The sequence below is a fragment of the Phaseolus vulgaris genome, chromosome 5, assembly GCF_051622355.1.
Source record: "Phaseolus vulgaris cultivar YP4 chromosome 5, ASM5162235v1, whole genome shotgun sequence".
NCBI classification, from domain to species: Eukaryota; Viridiplantae; Streptophyta; class Magnoliopsida; order Fabales; family Fabaceae; genus Phaseolus; species Phaseolus vulgaris.
The window spans coordinates 11,994,526-12,021,140 of NC_143502.1; the positions used below are offsets into that span (position 1 = coordinate 11,994,526).

The 26,615-nt window shown below is 43.9% G+C and overlaps 1 protein-coding gene across 1 annotated transcript; it reads right to left on the reverse strand.

Annotated features, from left to right (window-relative positions):
- Positions 1-1,178: 1,178 nt before the first annotated feature.
- LOC137833887 (FBD-associated F-box protein At4g10400) lies at positions 1,179-6,012 on the reverse strand. Its single transcript, XM_068641958.2, has 3 exons — positions 4,912-6,012; positions 4,612-4,794; positions 1,179-1,655 (listed from the first exon to the last, which is right to left on the reverse strand). The coding sequence occupies exons 1-3, from the start codon at positions 5,830-5,832 to the stop codon at positions 1,179-1,181; spliced, it is 1,581 nt and encodes a 526-aa protein (XP_068498059.2). The 5' UTR covers positions 5,833-6,012.
- Positions 6,013-26,615: the final 20,603 nt, after the last annotated feature.

Here is a 26,615-nt window from a genome sequence, read left to right on the forward strand (position 1 = left end):
TCTTCTCCACATCTTCCTCAAGCCCTTCCTCGAGCCCCTTCTTACAGGAATAATTGCTTCCACTGTGGTAAGGGGCTGAACTACCCATAGAAGAACCCGCTCCTTCACTGTACTGGCGAGTCGCGTAGCAGGGGTGAATACCAGAGTCACTCCCTTGCACTGTCGTCGCTCCGTGGTGATCCACATTGTCTTCCTTCTTCGATCGGATAGAGGTGGCCGGAGGCGACGACGATGCTGTCGATCCTTCCCTGTCTTTATCTTCAATTTCACCTCCCCACTTACACCCTCCCTCTGGCCCATCCACGCTTCCTTCTTTTCTGAACGCACCCCTTCTTCCTATTTGGGCCTCTGCCTGGTTGGGCCCAAGAGAAGTTGCGTTAAAATGTTGGACCCCTTCAATTAGGTTGCTAACGATTACTTTATGTGTTTACATGCATCGTTGACCTGCTTTGTTACAGATAGACCTGCCCCTCCCTCAGACACACCTTGCACACGCTTTACTTCATTAAGGAATGAAAATCCACCTTTACTCTGACACCCCAAATCACTCTGCGCTTTTTCCTAAAAAAACTTCCTTTTTGATTCTACCAATGACTGGGGGTATTGCTGCCCTTCCTCCTCGTGTATCCCACTCCACCTCTTAGCACCGACGCCGACGTCTTCTCCGTCACCACCGGAAATGCCAGAAAAGAACGTATCCTCCACCACAGTTTCTGATGACGAGATGCTATCCGAGGATGTAAGTAGATACTCTGGACATAGGCATTATCCTTTCCCTTGACACGGTTTCTCCTCTACAATGGATATATTGTAGACTTGCCCATTGATCTTGAACCCCTTCATCAACTCCGCTGTGCCAGACTTAGTCAAGCGCACCTGCAAACGTGCAAACTCCAGGTTTTCCCATGACAAAGTGGATGCATCAATATCTACCAACGATGCTACTTCACCAACCACTTTTGAGAAGCAATCTTTGTTCCACAGAGTTAGTGGCAACCCGTAGCACCTAACCCAGACAATTTTATGACCTGCTACGTATGACTCGGACCAAGGCTCAATATCTTCAAAGATGGAAACGAACCATTCGTTGTTCAGCTTAATGATTTCATCCATCCTTTCACCTTCTCTTGGGGTTAAGAGGACTAAGTTGTCACCCATATACCTCAGTTTAATCCTACTCATACCTCCTTTGATAAACTCTTCACGTAGTGATTGAAAGAAAGATCATGGGACATCCATCCGACAGCACTATAGGACAACCAGGCCGGAGCATTTGACTTAGTTTCAATAATAGGGCCTTTCCAGGCACCTTGGACGGATTTGCGGACAACCTCAGCATATGTGCCATTCATGTTATTACCCCTTCGAACAACCTGGCCTATTTTTTCTCGCCACACCTCCTTCTCCGTTGGTCTAACCGAAGCTGACTTTGCCCTACTATTGACATTTATGTGCCCTACACTCTTCTGTATGGCCTCAACTCTCCTGTATTTAGGGAGGTTTACGAACAACTTAAGGCTACCGATGCGAATTTGGTCAAGCTGTTGTTCTAACTGCTTTTCGTTCGGAATAGGGTAAAAACTCACAAAACCGAAATATCTCCTCCACCTGTTTAAACGCCTGGAGATAAACACTTCTCTCACTCTTGCCCATTTCTGGAAAATCCTAAACATCAAGAAAGTTGGAGAAGAAGAACGTTGACGAATTCTTTGCCGATGACTTCTTGTGTTTGTAATGAACTTCTCTACTCCGATGGTCCTCCCTTTCCCACCTCCACCGACCCTCCTTTGTTCTGCCCGCCGATGATCTCATAGGGGTTGACTAAAGATTATCCATTCTCTTTTCAATTAACCACTGTGTGCACCACAAATGTTTATCTTGTTTGAGGAATTGAATAAGTTGAATGATTGAGCTTCTTCTTGCATGTTACAGGCTTCAAACTATAAGAAAAAAACTGAGGGAAAACAAAATCATTTCACTCGTGCTTGCTTGAGCTCATGGTGTTGTTTATCCTTTTATTGATTCTCTATTATTATCATTAGTGCCTAATAATCCAGTTAATTCTTTTTCATCTCGCTTCTACCCTCACGTTCAATTCTCCTTTTGCCTACCACATTTACACATTTTAAGCCTTAAATATGCCTTTTACAATTATATCACTCTTCTCTAATTTTGCGAATGTGTTTAGAAATTTGAATGTATATTTAAATTTTAATAAATACAATGCTAGTTACCTTAAGAGTAAAATTATTATTTATTACTTTCAATTGGTATTTAGAATACTTCTTAAAATCTTTGTTGGCCCGTCTTAACATATCTTCCGCAAAATTACGTCCCTTTTTAAATAATAATATTTAACAATCGCTTGAAAATATACAACGAGTGCTTGATTACTTATAATAATACCTAAATCAACATAAAATTATTAAATAAAAAATACGACAAAGGATCGTGAAGTAATTTGAAAAGTATTTTTTTAATATTTAAGAACTGTGAAGCATAATTAATTTCTTGCATTTACTATTTATATAATTTAAATTTCACTAGTCAAAATTTAGTAATAATTTATGGCTTTTTATATTCCAACTCATTAAGTTACAGAAACGGGGTATAATATATTTTTTCTTCTGTTCATTGATTAAATATTTGGAAGCTCTTAACTAAACCAATTACAGAGCTGTAAATTGTAATTATAAATCATAAAGTCATCATTAATTAATTTAAAACTAAGATGAACATGGTTGGTTCAGATACATGCTATTAAAGCCAAAAAGTGACATGAAGTAAGAGATGGTAATGTAAGCTTAATAAAACGAAAATTCTATAAACCTACGTTTAAATGATAATATCTTTTCAATGTTTGCATGTCTATTGCTCCCTACAGTGAAAATGGCCCTCTTCAAAACTTGAGCATTTTCCATTACAAATTGAACGAAACGCAGCTCATGATATTTACCTTCATATCTTCCAAAATTTATCAATTGTAGGTTAGATATAAAGCAAGAAGGCACTTTATCATAATTTGGAAGTTCTTCTTCAAATTGACATAGGACCTGGTGATCAATGATACATAATATATCACTTTTTTACAATAAAATAAAATAAAATAAAAAACCTAACTTTCCTTATAATTTTTCAAGTGTAATTTCTTAATTGATTATATGATTTTTTAGTTTTCTAAAAGTAAACAAGTTCACTGTTATTACGCCATTTAATTAAAAAAAAAAGTCAACATATTTGTTAAACTTAGTGTTTTGTTAAAAGTTATTATTAATGTCTCACATAAATATATAATTGATATTATCACTTACCTTACACGTAATACATTTATTTATACATTTATTTATATATCAAAAGTGCACATGGATAACAGGTCAAGATTAAAGTAGATTCAAGTCAACTAAAATTATTATTAATAAAAATAAATAATTCTCCATCTTTCCGAAATTCTATTACATTGTAAATTGAAATACTCCTACACTTTATTATAACAGTTTTATGAAAATAGAAAAAAAAAGTATAACAGTTTTACAAAATTTAATATTTAAATAGATATAGCTAAAAATACTATAAATGTTATTTTGAATATACAAAATTATAAAAATCTAACCTGGTATAGGATAAAATAGAAAGTGAGGAAGAAACTTCAATTTACCTTAATTGATGTTAAGGTCAAGAGAAATTAACACTTTAAATTGGAAACTAAAAAAAAGATAAAAAATTTAAGAAAATGTTTCAAATTCTAAATTGAGCAAATTCCAAGAACTAGAGACTTGTACTCATAAACCCAAACACTACTAATACTCATTTAAGAAGTCTCTTAAAAAAACTAAAATCTAGAAAATTTCTAAGTACAAGAAAATAGAATCACATGCAAGGCCCAATACAAACAAATAGAAAACAAATGAGACATATTTTTAAGCTAAACAATTTTCTAGCTTACTTGCTAAAATGTTTCTTTTGTTATGTATTAGTTTTTGTTTTCCTATAGGTATAGGTTTGACTTTGGTAGAGTACATTAATACAATTGTTTCAAGATTAATAAAGTTGAAAAACAAATTTTATAAACATAGAAAGAAGCACAAAAATATATAAAAACTCAATTTCAAGAATCAAAACAAATACTTCTAGATGTTCAAAATGTGAAGACTATGGAAATTAAACTAATTAGTGTCCTAATTAGAATCCAAGTCCAATGACAGATCAAGACCTGAAGGATTATTGGATTATTGTAAATACTTAAAAGAGATAGGAAAAAAAAAGCATTACAAAAACTAGAGATATTAGAAAAAGAAAAACAAGAGAAAAAAGTTAAAAGATGTTCTTTGATGAACCTAAAGAGGTTACAAATCTTTCTAGACTGTAGATTTGTAAAAGGCTTCTTGGATGATCCTTAGTGGTGTTTGGGCCATGAGTTCAAAGTTTTTTCTATACTCCTCTACTTAGAATTTGTTCATTTTGAAATTTAAATTATTTTCTTAAAGTGAAAATTCTCTTTAAGTTGTTGATTAGAACTTTTGTTCTTCCTTTCCCTTAATTATGGGAATAAATAAGTAATGTAAAATTTGGTTAGATGATGAAATAGCAGGTTTTAATCAATCAATTACTAACCTCAAAAACAAGAGTCTTCAGAGATGGTGTGTTGAGAAGGAAGTCCATCAAAACTTTACCAGTCACTTCTCCTAGTTCCAGACGAGTCAACCTTCCAAATTCAAGATGATCAGTTAAAGCATGAACACTGTTGGGATAAGCATTATATGGTACTGGTTTCGACACTGCAGACCAATACCGTGCCTATGAAAAGCAACAAAACAGTTTCTCATAAATAAAACAAGTCACAACCAATGTTGCAAGGTATTTCAAAGTTCTCCAGCAAGAAAAATATTGATATTTTCAAGTTTCAAAGCATACCGAACGCTTATACGTTAGACGCTCCACTTTGTTACTAAGTTGATTCAGAAGTTCACAAGTCAGAAATGCCGTGTTCTTATCATTCTCACCCTTGATCAGATGAATATTTGCAGAAGCAATAGTTGATAGATGTAACAAAAGGGTGTGCAGTAAACTGTAACCAACATAAGAGAATTCTTTAAGATGGCAAGTACAAAACTTGATGACAGTAAGGGTTTCCTCAGTTAAGAATTCCCGTGTATGCTTTATTGAAAGCACTTGGAGTAGAGGCACTTCAAAAGTAACACCCTTTACGTTTAACCAACTGCAATTTTCCACCTCATATTTTCTCAGAGTTGGGAAGTTGAAGTTCAGTTTTGGTGAGCACCTGGAAGAGCCACAGGTAAAAATGATTCCAGACAACTGGAGCACAGTGAGGTGTGAAAGAGAAACAAAGGTGGGAACTTTGATAGCCCCATAATTCATCATCTTCAACACTAATACTTCTAAGGAAGGGGTTTTCAAAAGGGATTCTGAGGAAATGTCAAACTTTTCCTTTGAATCGATATAAATCTCTCTAACTCCCCCATTTAAGACATGAGATATCCACTTGTTAACATTTAAATCACCATGACTCTCTGAGAGAGAAAGAGAGAAACTTTGAATGCCTGAAGTGTTCAGATGTAGCACCCTATGCACAAAATTTTGAAAGGCAGATTTTCTTATCTTTTTGTTAGAGCTTGGTTCTTTATCCTCAAAATCTACCTTGGTGATGGATCTCCAACGGTATATCCATCTCGTGGATAAAACACAAGTACGAACTGCATGTTTAGTGGGAAGAAAAGAGAGAATTTGACCAATAATGAAGTCAGGAAGGTAACTGATGATATCCTGACCTTCACCACTAGAATTTTGTCTGTTGTTAATGGAATCTATGTTCATGTTCCTATGAAATGATAAAAACGAACACACAACTTTAGGTAAACATGAAAGAAAAGGGTTGGAACAAGTTGGTAAGAATAACTTTACTGCTTAAGATACGCTTATCTGATCCTCATTTCGCACTGTGAAGACATGAAAAAACTTGTTGAAGAAGCAGTTTTGTTATTTAGGGAAGTGAGAATTTTGAGTATTTAATGGGATATGAAGATTTGGAAGACATCAGAATATATATATATATATATATATATATATATATAATATGATCAATGTTTTCTCAAAATAAATCCATTTTAAAAATTGTACAAAGAATTCACGGGAGTCGAATTCTCAAGAACAGTACTACCAAAAAAAATTCTTTTTTCTCATTTAAAAGATATTGAAAAAATAAAGTTAGAATTCGGCTTTTTTGAAAACTTAATTTTGATTGATTTTTAAGAACTAAATTCAATTTTTTCAAAAATCAAATTTCAACTTACGTTTTCAATTTTTTTTAACATAAAAGGGAGTGAGGAATAACTAAACGCGGAGAACTCGGCGGGGTAAGTTTAGTTTGCAAATTAACGTAAGAATTAATATTTAGAAAAATTATTTTTAAGAGAATTCATTTAAAAAAAAATGTAACATGACAGGTGAAAAACTAGAAAGAAAAAATAATATTTAATAAATGCATATTAAATAGAAATGTAAATTTGAATGTTTATTGGGATAGGAGATATGAGAGGTTATTAATGCTGAAGAGAGTCTGATCTGAGCCTCAATTTGCAGACTGTGAAGACATTATGAGAAGGGAAACTTGTGAGTATTTACAGAGATACGGAATCAGAGAGGCATCAATATAAAAGGATATATATATAAGTTGGTAATGACTTTTTTTTAAATTAATTTTTTTCTCTCTATCGTAAATAATCTTATTAAATAATAAAAACTTAACTTTGTTTATATTTTTTAAATTCAAAATTTGTCCTCTTACTCTTTTCATAGCAAAAAAGAAATCAATTTATTAAATAATATGTTTTAAAAAAATTATATAGTATAATTTTACGTGATATTAGATAATTTAAAATTTTATTGTTTAAATTATAAAAATTTATAATTTTATACAACTTTAAGTCATCCATACCAGGTTCGTCCATAACAGATTTGGGTACAGAAAAATATGTTTCATCAAATACAACATGTATAGATTCTTCTACTACAAGCAATATTTTGTTATACACTCTATAAGCATGACCATTTATAGCATAACCAATATGTATTCCTTCATCTGATTTAGGATCAAATTTCCCCAGATTGTCTTTACCATTATTTAGAACAAAGCATTTGCGGCCAAAAACCCTAAGATGACTAATGCTAGGCTTCCTACCTTTATACAATTCATAGGGAGTTTTCTTAAGAATTAGTCTAATCAACACATAAGAAGCAGTGTATACAGCATCATCCCAAAAATATTTAGGTAAACCAGATTCATTTAACATTGTCCTAGCTAACTCCTCTAATGACCTATTCTTCCTTTCAACTACACCATTTTGTTGGGGTGTCCTAGGAGCAGAATAGCTATGTGTGATACCATGTTTTTCACAATACTTATCAAATTTTGCATTTTGAAATTCTCCTCTATGATCACTACGAATCTGTTTTACCCTATTTTCATTTTCATTATGCAGAATCTTAGCAAGTTTCTTAAAGGCTTTATATGCATCATTTTAAGAAGCAAGAAACAAGGTCCATGTATATCTTGAAAAGTCATCAACAATCACCAAAGCATAATAATTTCCAGCTAAGCTAGCAGTCCTAGATGGTCCAAACAAGTCCATATGCAAAAAATCCAAAGCTTTATTTGTAGAAACCATATCTTTTGATTTAAAGGTAGTTCTAATCTGTTTGCCCTTTACACAAGCATCACACAATCTGTTATTTTGAAATTTTATGTTTGGTAAACCAGAAACAAGTTCCTTAGACTTTAGCTTATTCAAGTGATTTGTGTGAATATGAGCTAGCCTCCTATGCCACAGCCATGACTCATCACTTTTAGACAACAAACACTCATTTTCAGAACAGCTCTTTATAATATCTAAGAGATAGATGTTGTTTACCCTTTTTCCAGTGAACAACACCTTACTAGAAATTTTGATTTGAAATTGTACAAGTGTTGGCTTCGAAATTGACCTTGTATCCCTTGTCACACAGCTGGCTAATGCTTAGAAGACTATGTTTTAGCCCTTCAACATACAGTACATTTTCAATAGTGGTTGAGTCTTTAGTACCAACATCTCCTCTTCCAAGAATTTTTCCTCTATTGTTGTCCCCATATGTGACATGCCCTTCAGCTTTGAGTTTCAGATTTATGAACTGGGTCACATCACCAGTCATGTGCTTTGAGCAACCACTGTCCAGGTACCACTGGTTTTTCCTACTGTTTTTCTGCAACAAAACAGATTTAGCATATATGGTACCCCTTTTAGTCTAGGGTCCAGCATGATTAATGTTGGGTCTATTAGTGTTTAAGTTCAAGAGGGGAGGGGTGAATTGAGCTTATAAAATTTTCGCAAAAACACACAATTTTCAGTATTCCAGAAGCAAAAAGAACAGATTGTTTTTACATGAAACAGATTGATTCTTCAGAGCAGTCTTGCACAATTTGACTTTGTTCAAACTAGAATTGTAATCAACAAAGGATTATAACGGAATCAGATTAGTTGGATTTTATGAGTATGAAGAATACAGCTATGCCAAGAAACCAATTAACTTCATTCAACACAAGATTTTAATGAGAATAAATCTTTCTTAGGTTTTGATGAATAGACAATTTGTTTTCAGATCAATTAAAACAGCATATCCAACTTCCTTGATTGTGATTAAAGAACTTTAACAGATCAGGAAGAACAGTTTTTATTCAACCCAGAATTAACAGATTCAATTTCGAAAGAACAGATTTAGTTCTTGACAGAAATAAGCAAAACCAGAAATGAGTGCAGGGATGAGAAGAAAAGGCACACAAGTTTTTATACTGGTTCACTCATACAGAGCTACGTCCAGTCTCACCTTACCCCAAGGTGGAATCCACTAAAAACAGTACCAATTACTTACAAACACAGCAGTTCTTGAACACTACAAGAACAACACAAACAATGCTGAAAAACCCTATTTCAGCACACCTTGCACTCCAAGAAACCCTATCAAGGAGTGACTAACACTTACACCTTTACAAACCAGAATAAAGGAAAGATTACACCTGAAAAGAAGATGCAAGAACTCAAAACCAGTAGTTCAATTTGCTGCAGAACTGCACCAGCACCTTCACCAAGATCAAAGGTTTCCTAGAACAAGCACACTTGAAAATCTCTTTGGAAAACCTTTCAAAAAATCTTTCAATCCTTCTTCTCACATGGAAATTGTTTGATCTCTGTTAAAAACTTAATTGCTCAGCCCCTTTTCATGTGAGAGAGACTTTTCTTTATATAGAAAACAGTTTCTAACTTCTTTTCAAAAAACAGTTGAAAAGCAGTTATGAAAACAACAGATTCATTTTTGAACTTAACAGATTTATTTTGTGAAAACCGCCAACTCAGCTAACTGAAATAACTGTCTGAGTTGTACCTTTGGTGCCCTAACTAACTTGTGAAAACCTTTCAGTAGACCAAAGAATAAACCTGTTCTTTCACAGTAAAACAGATTAAAATATAGCAAACAGGCCAGCTCAGCTTTAACTGAAAATAACTAACTAAGCTTTACCTGTGGTGCCCTAACAGAATTTTGGAAAAGCCTTTTAACAGAGAAGAAATAAACAGATTCTTTCTCTATAAAACAGATTTATTTTTGTACTGTTTTAAAACTTTTAAGAGCACCTTCAAAAGCTTCTCTGAGCAGACGGCGATCGTAGATGGCAAAGCTCAACATGATCGCCAGTAGGTGGTCAGCATAGCTACTTACTTGAAAAGACGGTGCATGATCGCCGGTCGGTGGTCAGCATAGCTACTTGAAAAGACGGTGCATGATCGCCGGTCGGTTTGAGGAAGAACACTTTCATATGCTTGATCTAGACTTGGTTAGGCATCTAGGATAGATCATACAGCAAAAGGCAACCTTACACATACACAACCTAAATACAAGATATCATCTAAACCTATTACACCCTTTAAAGCAAACTAGCTATTTTTCTACATCAAACACACACACTAACACTAGGTGTAGAAGAGGCTTCATCCATCTTCAACAATTAATACCTTTCCTTAGGAAGCCATTTGGCCAATCCTTTAGGAACAAGGTACCTTCTAGCTTTACATGTTCTAGATATATGACCAGACTTCATACAGTAAAAACATGTTGCAGTATTTATTGCTTTTGAACAACTAAAAGAAGAAAAACCTGTTTTGGAAGGAACAAAAAAAACTAGACAGCTTTTTCACATTGCTTTTCATTTCAGAATTATATCCTAAACCATTTTTATTAAAAACAACATTCTGTGAACCTAATAAAGTTTCAAGATTTTCTCTTCCTTTAGTGAAATTTGAAAGTGTTTTTAACAAATACTCAACCTGTTTTTCCAGTTTTTTACAATTATCACAGGTTTTTATTGATGCATGCAAACATGTTAATTCAAGGCTAACCAATTCAGTTTTAGCTTTGTGCAGTTCTTCTTCAATAGCTTTGACCTTAGGTTCAAGTACCCTATTTACTCTATTCAATTTATTGCAAATTACAGCTAATCTGTTAGCTTCATCATGTGTTTCCTTAAATGCAATTAGCAGCTGATCATAGTTTTCAGAATCAGTAGAAAAATCACTTACTGAATCAGAGTTCAATTCTTCATTATTCACCATAAAGCACATATTTGCTTCCTCACTTTCGGTTGAGGAGTCACTAGATGAGGATACATCATTTTCTTCCCATGAGATTTATGCTTTTTTGCCTTTGCTTCTTTCACTCTTCTTGCTTGCTGATTTTTCTTTGTTTTGATTGTTTGGACAATCAGCTTTTATATGACCTGGTTTACCACATCCAAAACAAGTGTAATTTGAAGAATTTGAATCATTTGATTTAGAGTACCTCTTCCTTTGTTGAGTTCTGTCTTGGTTTTTCTTTCTAAGAAACCTACTGAATTTTCTGGTGAGCAGACTCACAGTCTCATCATGTTCAGGATCAACTTCTTCCTCACTTGTATCATGTTCCATGGTAGTTTTTAGAGCAATTCCTTTGGCCTTCTTCTCCACAGTTTCTTGTTCTTTCAATCTTTTCAGCTCTATTTCATGCCTCTATCAGCTTTCCAAAAAGTGCGGCAGTGGACATCTTGGATAAATCTCTAGATTCTGAGATTGCTGTTACCTTAGGCTGCCAGCTCCTATCAAGGCATTTTAGCACCTTTATGTTGAGCTCTTCCTTGTCAAAGACTTTACTAAGGCCAGTGAGGTGATTTACAATATGTGTAAATCGTTTATGCACATTTGCAATATTTTCTTCTGATTGCATTCTGAACAACTCGTACTCCTGAATTATTGAGTGCTTCCTTGCCCGTTTCACATCATCAGTCCCTTCATAAGTTACCTCTAGTACCTCCCACATTTCCTTAGCTGAGTTACATTGAGAGACTCTAAAGAACTCATCCATATTCAGTGCAGAGGTGATGATATTCTTGGCTAAGGAGTCATATTGGGCCTTCTTCTTCTCGGTTTCACTCCATTCAGACCAAGGCTTCTTTATTGTTTCATCTTTGACAAGCTGCATAGGTATAAAAGGTCCACTGACCACTGCATCCCAGATTCCCATGTCAATAGACTCCATAAAGATCTTCATCTTGATTTTCCAGAAAGCATAGTTAACACCACCAAACATAGGAGGTCTATTAATAGACGCACCTTCAGCAAAAGGCATTTTAAACTCAGACATCATGCATACACTTGAGCAAAATACAAGCCCTAGCTCTTGATACCAATTGTTAGGTATATTGGTGTCTAAGTTCAAGAGGGGAGGGGTGAATTGAGCTTATAAAATTTTCGCAATTACAAACAATTTTCAGTATATCAGAGACAAAGGAACAGATTGTTTTTAAAGGAAACAGATTGATTCTTCAGAACAGTCTTAGCACAATTTGAATTAGTTCAGATTAAAATTGCAATCAACAGAGAAGTATAACAGAATCAGATTGGTTAGATTTTATGAGTTTGAAGAATACAACTATGCCAAGAAATCAACCATGTTCATCCAATACAAGGTTTTGAAGAGAATGAATCTTTCTCAGGTTTTAATGAATAGACTATTTGTTCACAGACCAATTAAAACATCATATACAACTACCTTGTTCGTGACTAGAGAGCTTTAACAGATCAGGAAGAACAATTTCTATTAAACCCAGAATTAACAGATTCAATTTCAAAAGAACAGATTTAGTTCTTGACAGAATTGAGCAAAACCAGAAACGAGTGCAGGGATGAGAGAAAAGGCAAGCAGGTTTTTATACTGGTTCACTCATACAGAGCTACATCCAGTTTCACCTTACTCCAAGGTGGAATCCACTAAAACAGTATCAATCACTTACAAACACAACAGTTCTTGAACACTACAAGAACAATACAACCAATGCTGAAAAACCCTATTTCAGCACACCTTGCACTCCAAGAAACCCTATCAAGGAGTGACTAACACTTACACCTTTACAAACCAGAATAAAGGAAAGATAACACCTGAAAAGAAGATGCAAGAACTCAAAACCAGTAGTTCAATTTGCTGCAGAACTGCACCAACACCTTCACCAAGATCAAAGGTTTCCTAGAACAAGCACACTTGAAAATCCCTTTGGAAAACCTTTCAAAAAAACTTTTCAATCCTTCTTCTCACATGGAAAGTGTTTGATCTCGGTCAAAAAGGTAATTGCTCAGCATCTTTCATGTGAGGGAGGCTTTTCTTTATATAGAAAACAGTTTCTAACTTCTTTTCAAAAAACAGTTGAAAAGCTGTTATGAAAACAACAGATTCAGTTTTAAACTGAACAGATTTATTTTGTGAAAACTGCCAACTCAGCTAACTGAAATAACTGTCTGAGTTGTACCTTTGGTGCCGTAACTAACTTTCGAAAATCCTTTCAACAAACCAAAGAATAAACCTGTTCTTTTACAGAGAAACAGATTTATTTTTGTGCAGAGTCCTGATTTTTGAAGAAACGTTTAGAAAGCTTTTGAAAAAACTTTTAACCACTTCATGTGCTTATTCTAGGCTTGGTTAGGCATCTAGGATAGATCATGTAGCAAAAGGCAACCTTACACATACACAAGCCTACATACAAGATCATCTAAACCTATTACAAACTTCAAAACAAACTAGCTATTTTCTACATCAAACACAAACTAAAACTAGGTAGAGAAGAAGCTCCATCCATCTTCAACACAATGGACCAATGATGAATGTAAAATGGCCAAGCTTGATTGTACTGCTCAAAACATAATAGCTTCTGCACTAGATATTAATGAGTTTTTCAGGATATCAAAATGCAAAACTGCTAAAGATATGTGGGACACACTCAAGGCTGCTCATGGAAACAATGAACCAAAGGAGGCTGTTCCGTCCAGTTGACCTGTAACGTCTTTGTGCGCGACCTCAACCGTCAACTAGGGACTCCTTCCCACTGGTTACCTGTGGATTCCTGCAAAAAAAAAAAGGACAAAAGGGCGCCCTAGCGGCCGTTTGCACTCCGACGCTCAAGTCAGCCAGCAAGAAACACCAAAACTGTGCACCTCCGTATCTGGGCACCGCGTAGGGCACTGGCAAACAACCTCTTTTCCAGTCCCTTGTGCGTAACCTCACGATTTCGAGCAAGCAACTGGAGTGTATTTTGGGAAAATTTGCCAAAACTTCCAACCCCCTTCCCAACATTCCCAGCGCTATTTAAACTACCCAAGCATTTAAAGCGCCTTAAAGCGCTTTTAATCACAAGCGTAACGCGCTCAATTAAGGCGTCTAATTAGAAAACGTAGCGCATTTAAGACGTTGAAACGCTTGGGAGCCATTATAGTACCTGAATGCTCGAAACAGAAACTGTATTGAATGACTTTAATTACCTGGTACCTGACTAAAGGGTGTTTCTATTCTGACCTGGCTGTCGTAGACGTGGAGGGCCTCACAACGCCATGACCCCATCTGGGGGCGTTTCTGCCCATCTGGGGACGTTTCTACGTGTGAGTCCTCCTGCTCGGGAGTGCTACTGCGCGAGGGGTGACTTTTTGGGTGCCAACTCATGCCCCCAATCATCTAGTCACTCGCTTTGAGAGCGTATCTGCCTTCCTCTCGTACCCTGCACCCGGCTACCGTGGACGTGACCTTCCTCTTGAATCGTATCTGTCCCAACGGCGTCTCTGGGGCGGCAGGGGTACTTCACGAGTCAGGCTGCCCTACACTGGTGTTGTTACTATGGCCTTGAAGCCACCTTTCTCTTCTCCTTATCACTCTCCCGGATCATCGGGACCTAAGGCCTTCCCACGGCGTCGCTCCCTCCATGGTCTTTCCTACCTATGGGTATCGGGGAACCACACTGTGATTGCCTTGCTTTAGTAATGTTTGATCTGGTGACGCCCTGGTTGGGCGACGCCTTCACCTAGGCGACGCCTCTTCTTGACGACGCTGGCACTTGGCGTCTCTTCGCCTAGGCAACGCCTTGTGTTGACTTTGACTCCTGGTGTTGACTTTGACCATGACTTAGTCAACGCCCGGATACGGGACGGTACACAAGCCCCCCAGTCTTAAGCCGAAGACTTGTCTTCAGCGTAAAGACTAAGGCCTCGCCCACGCCGTCCACGTGCCACCCTGATGACGTGTTACTCCCTGCTGACTCAACAATTCTCGAATTATTGACGTGACACTCTCTGAACCATAAGAGCGCTCTTAATGACTGATTGGACATCCTCTGAAACGGGGAAAATAACACCTTTTGGGGCTACCCTTGATCGCGCGCCACGTAGCCCATCGTACGGCCAGCCTCTAGAGACCCTTGCGTTTCCCCTGGGCGATTGATCCTTTGACACGTGGCACGATCTCACGGCTCCTAGTTAGCGCCTCTTGGGTTGCAAATGTAACGTTCAAGTTACCCCCCAAACCCCGCGCTCACCCCACTGTTACATTCATTCCCTCTGTGTCTCTGCACTGTTCATCGCCTTCAACCCCTTTTCTCTGCAATTGCTGTTCTCTCCCTCCTGTGCTCTTCTTCCGCCTTCACTTTGACAGCAAAGGTATGATTTTCGCATATCCAAGACTCTTCCCTTTCGTCGCATTGCATGATTTATTGAACTGCCTGGGACTGTTGACATTTATGCATTACTGCGTTCTTCCGCTTCTCCTTCCTTCTCTGTTCCCTTCTCTTTCTTTCTGGGTTTTCTAGCGTGGGTGGTGTTTCCTGGGGTTCACTCCCCTTCCTGTCATGGCTACACTTGTTAAAACCCTTTTTCCTCTCTTCTTTCTCCAGCTATTTATTCACACCATGACGCGCACGAACGCGGAGTCTGATTCCTCCCCCAAGACCCCCAAGTCCAACTACAAAGCCTACTACCCATGGGCCCCCGACGAGCTCTTGAACGAGTGTACCAGCCTGACTACCTTCCAGGACCTGGAAGCTCATCGTGGGGATCCCCACTTGTATAACTTTAACGCTTTCTACCGCACTCACGACGCTCACATATCCGTCCGTCCCGGCAGGCCTGGGGAACCAGTCTGCGTGGACGACAGACCTAGAAAGGGGAACCCTTTCTTCTTTATGTACCAGACGGTGTTTAAATGCGTAGGGGTGCGTCTCCCATTCACCCCCTTTGAAAGGGAACTTCTCACCGAAATTAATACCGCCCCCGCCCAGCTCCACCCCAACAGCTGGGCATTTGTAAGGGGTTTTCAAATTCTATGCGGACACCTGGGCATCCTTCCCTCCGTAGACGTTTTCCTGCATTTCTTCGAAGTGAAAAAGCAGGGGAAAAGCTTCTGGGTAAGCTTTTCCGGGATCGCGGGCAGAATCCTCCTCTCCCTCTTCCAAAACTCTTACAAAAACTGGAAAGGGAAATTCTTTAGAGTGTGCAGCGCCAAACACGACCCCACAGCCTTGGACGGCTTCCCCCTTTATTGGACGGAGCGCCCTAAGCTGCTTAGGGCCAAAGCCCTGGATGAGCTATCTCCTGCTGACAGGGAGGTAAGCAAAGCCTTGGCTGGGCTGGGAATCGTTTTTGATACATTAAAGCTTGTTGCTAGCGAATACAACGCTCACGCCCTGACCACATACTTTGGTAAGGAGACTCTCCCCTCATCCTTTTTGTTGTGAACACCTTGCTACCAGATGTTTGTTCCCACAGCCTCTTCTACTTGTTTTCTATTGTGCCATGTTACTTGCATCTTACGCTTCTATGCGCTTTGTAATTTTGTATAGTTGCTTTGGTCTTGATTTGTGCTGCTTGGTCTATCTGGATGTAGGATCGGTGATGGATGCCTCCAAAAGGATGATGCTGGCGAAAGCGATGAAGGAGGCTCGTGCTGCCAAGGCGGGCGCCTCCTCCGTCCCTGCCGCTGATCCGATTCCCCCACCAACTCTGCCACCGCCACCACCGGTCACCACCGAGGCCCCCCTAGGCTCATCTCCGTCATCTCCACATGGCCCCGAAGCTTTTCAGACTCCCGGCTCTCCTCTGCCCATCGCCGCCGTTCCTCTAGCCGTGGCCTCGTCGCCGGCTCCAACCCCCCTTGACAAAGGGAAACGGGTCTTGGAGATTTTATCGGATGATGAGGACTCGGAAGGTGTGGCACCCTTCAAGAGGAGGAAATCTGCGCGGGTTCCCCTTCTGCCAGAGGCGTCGCCCCAGGGATGGAACTCCTTCATGGACAACCCTCCAAGTGCGACCTCACTTCCCCCCACAACAGTCCAAGAGGAAGGGGGCGAAGGCGCCGAATCTGCCCCGCCTCCGCCACCGGCAGAAGTCTCTGCTTCCCCTGCTCCCGTCGCTGCCGCCCCCGATCTCATCGCCATCCCTCCTCCAATCATGCATCTGATGAGGGGCTTCAGTGGCGGAACTATGCCAGAGGGCACCGACAGGAAGGAGGGCATGCCTTTCTACTTGGGGGCCTTCTTGGCGGTGGCCCTTGAATGGCGCGCCCAGGCCAGAAATGCGGTCCTGCAAGCTCAAACCCTCCAAGCCTTGGAAACAAGGGTAACTGCCCTGGAGGAGGAAAAGAAAACCCTGGAATGCCAAAACAAGGCCTACCAAAGCACTCTGAAGCAGGCTCAAGAGGCCCAGGAAAAGGCTGAGAAGCAACTGGCAGAGGCAATGGGGTTCCAGGCTGACTTTTATACTCGGGAAGTCGCTCTCCAAGTTCAGTTAACGGGCCTTCAAGACTTGGTCGAAGCTGACGCAGAAGTTCAAAAGGACTTGAAGGACCGTTGCTGTGAGCAGGCTGACGAGATGGAGCGGATGGAGGGGGAAATGGCTACCTAGGCCAAGGCTATGGGCCTTCTCCAGGTTGACTACGACAAACTACAGGTCGAGGTCAGTCGGCTTCGTGTGGAAAAGGAGGCTTTGGAGAAGCAGGTAGCTTCTGGGGACGCCGCCATTGAGGAGCTAGAGAAGGACAAAAAGGCCCTCATCCAGGACATGGCGGGCACTTTCGAGGAGGGATTCCAGGAAGCTCTGGCCCAAGCAGTCTGCATGAACCCGGGGATCGACATTTCCAGCTGCGATTCCACTCACCACATTGTTGATGGAAAGGTCGTGCCTCTGGAGATAGACGATTGAGCCGCCACCCTCGATCATCAGCCCATTCTTTTATACTTGTGTTAACCTTCTTTGATAAACTTGTAATTCTTTGAATCGTCTGCACTCTTGCTACAACTCTGGGATTTTGTATGATTACTTTCGTGTCCTCGCGACACAGAATTCTGCCTGTGTGATCTTATTCTCATTCTTTGCCTTCGCGTGCTTCGGTTGTTTTGCTTATATTATACCCGTTTCTTTCACTTCGTTGGGCGGCCTTGTATGCCCGGGAAAGGTCACGCGCCAATGCCCACGCCCATGGGGAGGCTCACCTAGTGGAGCCGTATCGTCCACGGGGTGTTTCTAACACTGAAACGGTCCTTTCCTTGATCCTTAACGCCCGGCGCCCACGCCTAAGGAGAGGCCTGCTACAGCAGCGCCGTATCGTCTCCGGGTGTCTAAAACGCCGAGCGCTCTGGGGGGGGGTCGTTCCCTCCATGGTCTTTTCTTCCCATAGGTATCGGGGAACACCCTGCCAGTGATTCGCTGGCGTTTGGCGGTCTCGTCTCCCTCCACAGTCTTTCCTACCTGTGGGTATCGGGGAGGCGACCCTGCTGATATTTTGGTTGGCGACGCCCGCGACGTCTCACGCTGGCGTCGCCCTTCGCGTCCTTCCAAGCGACGCCTCGGGCGTCTCATGCTGGCGTCGCCTTGGGCGTCATCTTTACCTTGACATGGACTTTGACCTTGGCCTTGGTCGACGCCTGAGGACAGCGAAGAGCTCAAGGTTTTGCCCGTGCTATCCACGTGGCGCTTCTTGTATGGCTGATGGGACGTTCAGTCATTCGACTTGATCCACGTGGCGTTTCTTGTGTGGCTGATGGGACATCCAGTCATTCGACTTGATCCTGACTCCTACTGTGCCCCCGACTCACTTTCGACGGCGCATCGTACCACTGGGCATTCTGTCGATACGACGTGTTCTGAGTTTAATCAGGGATGCCAGGGCCATCCTTCCATCTTCTGCCACGTGGCTCGATCGTGCGGTGCATCCATTCGCGTCGTTTAGCGCTCTAACTACAATACCTCCATGTGTGTCGTTTGGCGCTCTAACCGCTATATTTAATTCTTCAAGACTTTGAAACTGCACTCATCATTTCTGCGCCTTTCGTAACCTAACTGCACCCTTTCTCCTCTCGCGAAGAGTTCTTCCAGTGTCTGTTCCCACCGGTGTTTTACCTCTGCCAAAACTTCGAAACTCCCTGAGTCTGTTCAAGAATCTCGTCTTGTGTTACTCCCCCCAGGGTCGACCCCAAGGACCTGTATCTGTGGGCTTCGAGGGAGCTCCTCGACGAATGCTCCTGCTTACTCTCCACCAGGGCCATAAGGGAACACAAAGGGGATTCATGCTCCTATGATCACCGTGCCTTCGCGAGGAGGCACGACGACGACATTGCTGTGCTCCCTTGCACTCTAGGGGAGCCAGTATGCGGGGATGAACGGGCCAACGATGGGGTCCCCTTCTTTTACTTCTACCAGGTGGTTTTCAAGATCATCGGCGTGCGCCTGCCCTTCTCCCGGTTCGAGAAGGAACTGCTGACGGATATCAATGCCGCTCCGGCCCAGTTATACCCCAACAGCTGGGCCTTTGTCAAAGCCTTTGACATCCTCTTCGGGTTTCTGGGTCGTGCTCCCTCGGTTGACCTCTTTCTTCACTTCTTTGAGGTGAAGACGCAAAGGAACAACCTCTGGGTAACTCTCAGTAACGTTCCTGGGAGAGTTCTCCTCACCCCCTTCCAAAACTCATTCACCGGGTGGAAAGGCCAGTTCTTCAAGATCTGTTGGACTGAATTCGTTCCCACCGCTCTGGATGGTTTTCCACTGTACTGGGTGAGAGAGGCGAGGGCCCTCAAAACCAAACCCTTCAAGAAGCTGGCTCCGAGTGACCAAATGGCTTGCCGGATTCTTGCTGAGGCGGGAAGTTTTGACTCCGCCACCTTGATCAGCTTGGAGTTCAACGCTGGAACTCTCGAAAAGTATATAGGTATGAGTCCCTGCTCTAGCGACTTCCGCCTTTATTGCTTTCTGTCTGTGCCTGTTTTGCTTCATGGTGCCTCTGACACATTCATCTCCCTTGGTGCAGGTTCGAAAATAAACCAAGAGAGGAGGACACGACTTACCCGAGCTCTGCGGGCTGGGATCGGGGCTTCGTCTTCTTCAAGTGCTGACTCCGATGGCCACTGAGAAGTGGCTCGTTCGTGTTTTTGCATGATTTGTAATATTCGCCCCATTCGCGCTACTCCCATTGTATCGAACACTGCTTGTAACATCGACTTTACTATATCATACTTGGTTTTTGTAACGCCACCCTACTTTGCATACGTCTCGTACATTGTGCGCTTTTTTCCCGTCATGTTTCTTAACGGCGCCTGCACTTAGACGACACCTTTTCTTGGCGACGCCTTCGTTCTTGGCGACGCCTTCTTTTTTGGCGACGCCTCTTTTACTAGCGACGCCTCATACTACTACAAACGGAGAAAGATAAACTGAAAACCAAGGCACGGCTTTTTCCCGAATTCTTTTTTATTTTTTTATTTTATTTATTTTATTTCGGGTGACCTCATTAAAAAACCCCGGAGGGGGAAAAAGAGCGTCCCCTTTATCAAGACTGTTACATAGCTGCCTTACATAAGTCAACTGAAATAAAACTTCAGGTTGGCTGCGTTCCAACTGCGCGGGATGGGACCTCCATCCAAGGTCTCTAGGTTGTATGAACCGTTGCCCTTAGCCTCGGTAACTCTGAAGGGTCCGGTCCACTTGGGAGACAGCTTATTCTCCAGCTCGTACGGGTGGGCTTTTCTCATAACTAGGTCGCCAATCCGAAACTGTCGCGGCTTTACCTTAGAGCTATATTGCCGCTCTACCCTTCTCTTCACTGCTTCAGCTTTTATTCTGGATTCTTCCCTGGCTTCGTCTAGTAGATCCAGGTTTACCCGCCTTTCTTCATTGGATTCCTCCGCCACAAAGTTTTGAAAACGTGGTGAGCTTTCATGTATTTCTACCGGGATCATCGCGTCCGACCCGTACACCAAACTGAAAGGCGTCTCCATGGTAGAAGATTGGGGCGTGGTGTGGTACGCCCATACGATCCTTGGAACTTCCTCCGCCCACGCCCCTTTGGCCTTCTCTATCCTTCTCTTTAGCCCCCTCAGCAGAACTCTGTTTGCTGACTCCACTTGCCCGTTGGTCTGGGGGTGTTCGACCGATGCGAACACTTGCTTGATACCTATCTCAGCACACAGATTTCTCAACTGCTGACTGGAAAACTGGGTCCCGTTATCGGATATCAAGCGCCTAGGTACGCCAAAGCGGCACACAATGTTCTTCCACACAAAATGCTGGACCTTGTGCGCGGTGATCTGTGCCATGGGCTCTGCCTCTATCCATTTGGTGAAGTATTCGATGGCAACGATCAAATACTTCATCTGCCTGATTGCCAGTGGGAACGGGCCCAGGATGTCGATTCCCCATGTATGGAAAGGCCACGGGCTGTATATGGATCGCAATTCTTCTGGCGGCGCCTTGTGCCAGTCGGCGTGCTTTTGGCATTCTGGATCACTGTCCTCTGCCTACCCACCTTGCCTAAGCTAGCCAGCTTGGCAAGCAGGTCGGCTCTGGCATTCTGCTCCCTTGGGACATGTATCAGCTCAAGAGCGTTAAATGCTCCCTTCAATAGTTGGACGTATCTTAAGTACGCCGCCATCTGTGGGTCCTTCGCCTGGAACTCACCCGACACCTGCCCCGTAATAAGCTGGGAATCGCTTTTCACCAGGAGGTTCTGCGCGGCCATCTCCTTGGCCAAGAGCATTCCTGCTATCAGGGCTTCATATTCTGCCTGATTGTTACTTGCCTTGAAGGCGAAGCGCAGGGCCTGCTCAATCAGCACGCCGTTGGGTCCCTCCAAGACTATTCCCGCACCACTCCCTTGCTGGTTGGAAGAGCCATCAACCGAGAGCATCCACTGCGAGCCCACCTCCACCTCCTGTTCCCCTCCGGGCGAGAGTTCTGCTACAAAATCTGCATACACTTGCCCTTTGATGGATCCTCGAGGCTCGTATTGGATGTCGAATTCTGACAGCTCCACCGCCCAGCGTACCATTCTTCCACGTCAGGCTTCTGCAGCACCTTCTGTATAGGGAGGTTTGTCATCACTACCACCGTAAAGCTGTGAAAGTAATGACGGAGTCTCCTGGCTGAAAATACCACCGCCAGCGCTGCCTTCTCCAACGCCTGGTATCTGGTTTCTGCGCCTTGTAAGGCCTTGCTTACAAAATAGATGGGTTTTTGAATCTGGTCCTGCTCCTGGACCAGCACCGAGCTGATAGCTCGTTCCGTTACTGCGAAGTACAGCCGGAGGGGCACGCCTGTTACCGGTTTGCAGAGGACCGGTGGCGTCGCCAGGTATTCTTTCAACTTAATGAAAGCCGCTTCGCATTCGTTAGTCCATGCGAAACGACTATTTTTCTTGAGGCACTGGAAATATGGGTGCCCCTTCTCTCCCCCAGCAGAGACAAACCTCGAGAGTGCGGCCATCCGCCCTGTCAGCTGCTGCACTTCCTTCACCGACGTCGGGCTTCGCATGGCGATAATCGCTGCGCATTTGTCGGGGTTCGCTTCTATCCCCCTCTCTGTGAGCATAAAACCCAAGAACTTACCGGCCTCTACCCCGAAGACACACTTCTCAGGGTTTAACTTGAGGCGGTACTTGGATATTGTGACGAACAACTCCTCCAGGTCCGCCATGTGTTGTGCCCTATCCTGCGACGCCACCACCATGTCGTCTACATAGGCGTACACATTCCTCCCGAGCATGGGTGCCAGGACCTTGTCCATTAACCTTTGGTATGTGGCGCCCGCGTTTTTCAGCCCAAAAGGCATCACCTTATAGCAGTAACTGCAAGTCTCAGTCATGAATGCAGTTTTATTCTCATCCCTCGGGTGCATCTTGATCTGGTTGTACCCTGAGAAGGCGTCCAGGAAACTCAGCACCTTGCTGCCGGACGCACTATCCACGAAGGTGTCGATGCTGGGCAGCGGGTACGAGTCCTTTGGGCACGCCTTATTCAAGTCCGTGAAGTCCACGCACATCCTCCACTTTCCATTCGCCTTTTTTACTAAGACGACATTGGCCAGCCACTCAGGGTATTGAATCTCCCTGATGTGGCCAGCACTCAACAGCTTCTGCGTTTCGTCCTTCACCACCTGCTGTCGCTCCTCATTAAACTTTCTCCTTCTTTGGCGCACGGGGCGGACCGTGGCGTCCATGCTGAGGTGGTGACACAGGAAATCAGGGTAGATACCGGGCATATCCGAGGCGAACCATGCGAAGGTATCCAGGTGGCGCGAAATCACTTCTGCCACCCCTTCCTGTTCTTTTGGGCTCAGCAGACTTCCCAACTTGAATGTCTTGCCGCCAATCTCCCTCTCGACGGCGTTGGCCGCCGATTGTTCCCTGCTATCATCCTCGACGGGCGCCGCCTCTTCCACGGGCGCCGCGTCGTCAGGGCCTTCCTCCATGTGTGCATCTGTTTCTGGCGTCGCCTCCATCATCGTCGTGTCTGCACACGACGGACGTTCGTACACCATGAACACGCCTCTCTTCGTTTTCAGGCTGTTCTCATAACATTTTCTTGCTTCCTCCTGATCTGACTTGATGACTATCACCTTGCCACTGAGGTCTGGAAGCTTCATCTTCATATGGCGTGTGGAGGCCACTGCGTTCAACCGGTTCAACGCCGGCCTGCCCAACAAGATGTTGTAAGCGGAGCTGGCGTTCACGACCAAGTACCGGATACTTTCGGTACGCGAGGCCTCTCCGTCCGCGAACGTAGTCCTCAACTCCAGGTAGCCTCAGACTTCCACCTGGTTGTCCGCAAACCCATACAGGCACCCTGTGTAGGGCCTCAGTAGGTCGGGGGATAGTCGCAACTTATTGAATGTCGACCAGAACATAACGTCTGCTGAACTCCCCTGGTCGACAAGTACTCGGTGCACCTTTCTTCCCGCCGTGACTACTGAGATGACCACGGGGTCATTGTCGTGCGGCACCACGTCTTTGAGATCCCCTCTCGTGAATTCGATGTCCGACTCCCACGGCGCACCCGAGAGTCTTTCTTCGATCGAGTTAACCCCCCTCGCGTATTTCTTCCGCTGGGAGGCAGTGGGACCTCCGCCGGAAAATCCTCCGGCTATGGTATGGACCTCGCTGAGAACCGGCGTCTCGTGTGCTGGTTCTTCTGCCGGCGGCGGCAAGGTGGCGGTCGTTGTGGGCTCCGCCACATAGTCCTTCAAAAACCCGGTTCTCACCAGCTCATCCAGCTGGTAACCCAACGAAAGGCAGTTATCAATGTGGTGACCGAAAGCCTCGTGGAACTCGCACCAAGAGTCTTTCCGAGGCCCCAACACCTTATCGGACTTCGCTGGTTGCCTCAACCTCTCGGCTATATTAGGCACGGCGATCAGGTCCTTCAACTCCACCACAAAATTGTATCTCGCCGGCCTTGCTCTTTCTCTGGCCGGGCGATCACCTCCTGCTGGACCCCGGGGCTGGGGCTTTCTGGCCTCGTAGGGGCGTCTCCCCTCGGGCTTCTTCCTTCCCGTCGTGGTCTCATTGACCCTGGCAGGTTGAGTTCACGTCGGTCCCCTCGGGCGTGAGGGTACGACGCTGGTGCGCTTCACGCACACCTCTCCCTCAGAAGCGATATGCTCTACCGCCCGACGCCGTAGTTCTGCAAAAGTCCTAGGGCGGTTGCGAATGATGGATTCTCCGAAAGGACCGGGGCATACGCCTTTCACGAACGCGTACACAATCATAGGTTCCTCTGTCGTACCAACCTTGACCACCTGGCCCCCGAAGCGGTTGATGTATTCCTTGAGGGTCTCCCCTTGATACTGTTTCACATCAAACAAATCGTAGGAGACCGGCGGCAGGGCTTTGTTTGCTAGGTATTGCTCCCTGAACAATCGCGACAGTTGTCGGAAAGACGTGATATGACCATCCGGGAGGCTGATGAACCAGTCCATAGCCATCCCAGTCAAGGTTCTCATAAAGAGCTTGCACTTGGCAGCGTCAGAACCGCCTACCAAGACCATCTGTGTGTGAAATGCAGCGAGGTGCGTCTCAGGGTCCTCCATCCCGGTGAAGATCACCTTGGGCCCCACGAACGTGTTCGGGATCACCGCATCCAGAATCTCCTACGAGAAGGGAGTGGAAAACTCCCTGGGCGGGGAGTGGTTCTCCATCTCGTCATGTTCACGTTGCCCCCGATTATTTCTCAGACCCCGGCGCAACTCCTCGTTTACGCGGCGAAGCTCTTCATTCCTCTCATGCGAGGCTTCGAGATCTGCCTGCATGCGTTCCTGTTCCAGCTTCGACTCCGCCATATCCTCCTACAGCCCCCGCATTATCTCCAGGACCTGTTGCATGGATAGTTCTGCTGGGGCTGCGCGTGCTGTACTTCATCTGGTGGGGGCCATTGTCACGGTCTCTTCCAACTTCCTCAAACGTTACTGTAACTTGGTAGATCTTTTCGAACTTGTGATGGGACTGATGTTTTATATCGACCCCACGGTGGGCGCCAAATGTTCCGTCCAGTTGACCTCTGACGTCTTTGTGCGCGACCTCAACCGTCAACTAGGGACTCCTTCCCACTGGTTACCTGTGGATTCCTGCAAAAAAAAAGGACAAAAGGGCGCCCTAGCGGCCGTTTGCACTCCGACGCTCAAGTCAGCCAGCAAGAAACACCAAAACTGTGCACCTCCGTATCTGGGCACCGCGTAGGGCACTCTGAAGGTGGTAAAAAGAACTGTGTATTGTGTGTATATTCTCGCTCTGGCAAACAACCTCTTTTCCAGTCCCTTGTGCGTAACCTCACGATTTCGAGCAAGCAACTGGAGTGTATTCTGGGAAAATTTGCCAAAACTTCCAACCCCCTTCCCAACATTCCCAGTGCTATTTAAACTACCCAAGCATTTAAAGCGCCTTAAAGCGCTTTTAATCACAAGCGTAACGCGCTCAATTAAGGCGTCTAATTAGAAAACGTAGCGTATTTAAGACGTTGAAACGCTTGGGAGCCATTATAGTACCTGAATGCTCGAAACAGAAACTGTATTGAATGACTTTAATTACCTGGTACCTGACTAAAGGGTGTTTCTATTCTGACCTGGCTGTCGTAGACGTGGAGGGCCTCACAACGCCATGACCCCATCTGGGGCGTTTCTGCCCATCTGGGGACGTTTCTACGTGTGAGTCCTCCTGCTCGGGAGTGCTACTGCGCGAGGGGTGACTTTTTGGGTGCCAACTCATGCCCCCAATCATCTAGTCACTCGCTTTGAGAGCGTATCTGCCTTCCTCTCGTACCCTGCACCCGGCTACCGTGGACGTGACCTTCCTCTTGAGTCGTATCTGTCCCAACGGCGTCTCTGGGGCGGCAGGGGTACTTCACGAGTCAGGCTGCCCTACACTGGTGTTGTTACTATGGCCTTGAAGCCACCTTTCTCTTCTCCTTATCACTCTCCCGAATCATCGGGACCTGAGGCCTTCCCACGGCGTCGCTCCCTCCATGGTCTTTCCTACCCATGGGTATCGGGGAACCACACTGTGATTGCCTTGCTTTAGTAATGTTTGATCTGGCGACGCCTTGGTTGGGCGACGCCTTCACCTAGGCGACGCCTTGCCTTGGCGACGCCTCTTCTTGACGACGCTGGCACTTGGCGTCTCTTCGCCTAGGCAACGCCTTGTGTTGACTTTGACTCCTGGTGTTGACTTTGACCATGACTTAGTCAACGCCCGGATACGGGACGGTACAGAGGCAATGTCAAAGAGTCAAGCAAGAAGGAAAAGAAGGCAAAATAAGAAGAGCCTCAACCTTTGCTTCATGGCCAGAAAGGAGGATGACTCAAGTAGTGTAAGTTCATCAAACTCCTCAAACTCTGAAAATTTTGGTCAATTACTTCAAGCCCTTCAAGAAACGCATGAAGAAGCCAACCGATTGGCCCTCTTGAACAATCGGTTAAAGG

What these genes read in the sequence shown, in the direction of transcription:
- LOC137833887 (XM_068641958.2), bottom strand. Translation starts at nt 5,832, where the DNA reads ATGAACATAGATTCCATTAACAACAGACAAAATTCTAGTGGTGAAGGT. An exon ending in GTCTAACGTATAAGCGTTCG is followed by an intron (nt 4,795 to 4,911) that starts GTATGCTTTGAA and finishes TGCTTTTCATAG; the next exon opens with GCACGGTATTGGTCTGCAGT. An exon ending in TGAAGACTCTTGTTTTTGAG is followed by an intron (nt 1,656 to 4,611) that starts GTTAGTAATTGA and finishes AGGATTTTCCAG; the next exon opens with AAATGGGCAAGAGTGAGAGA.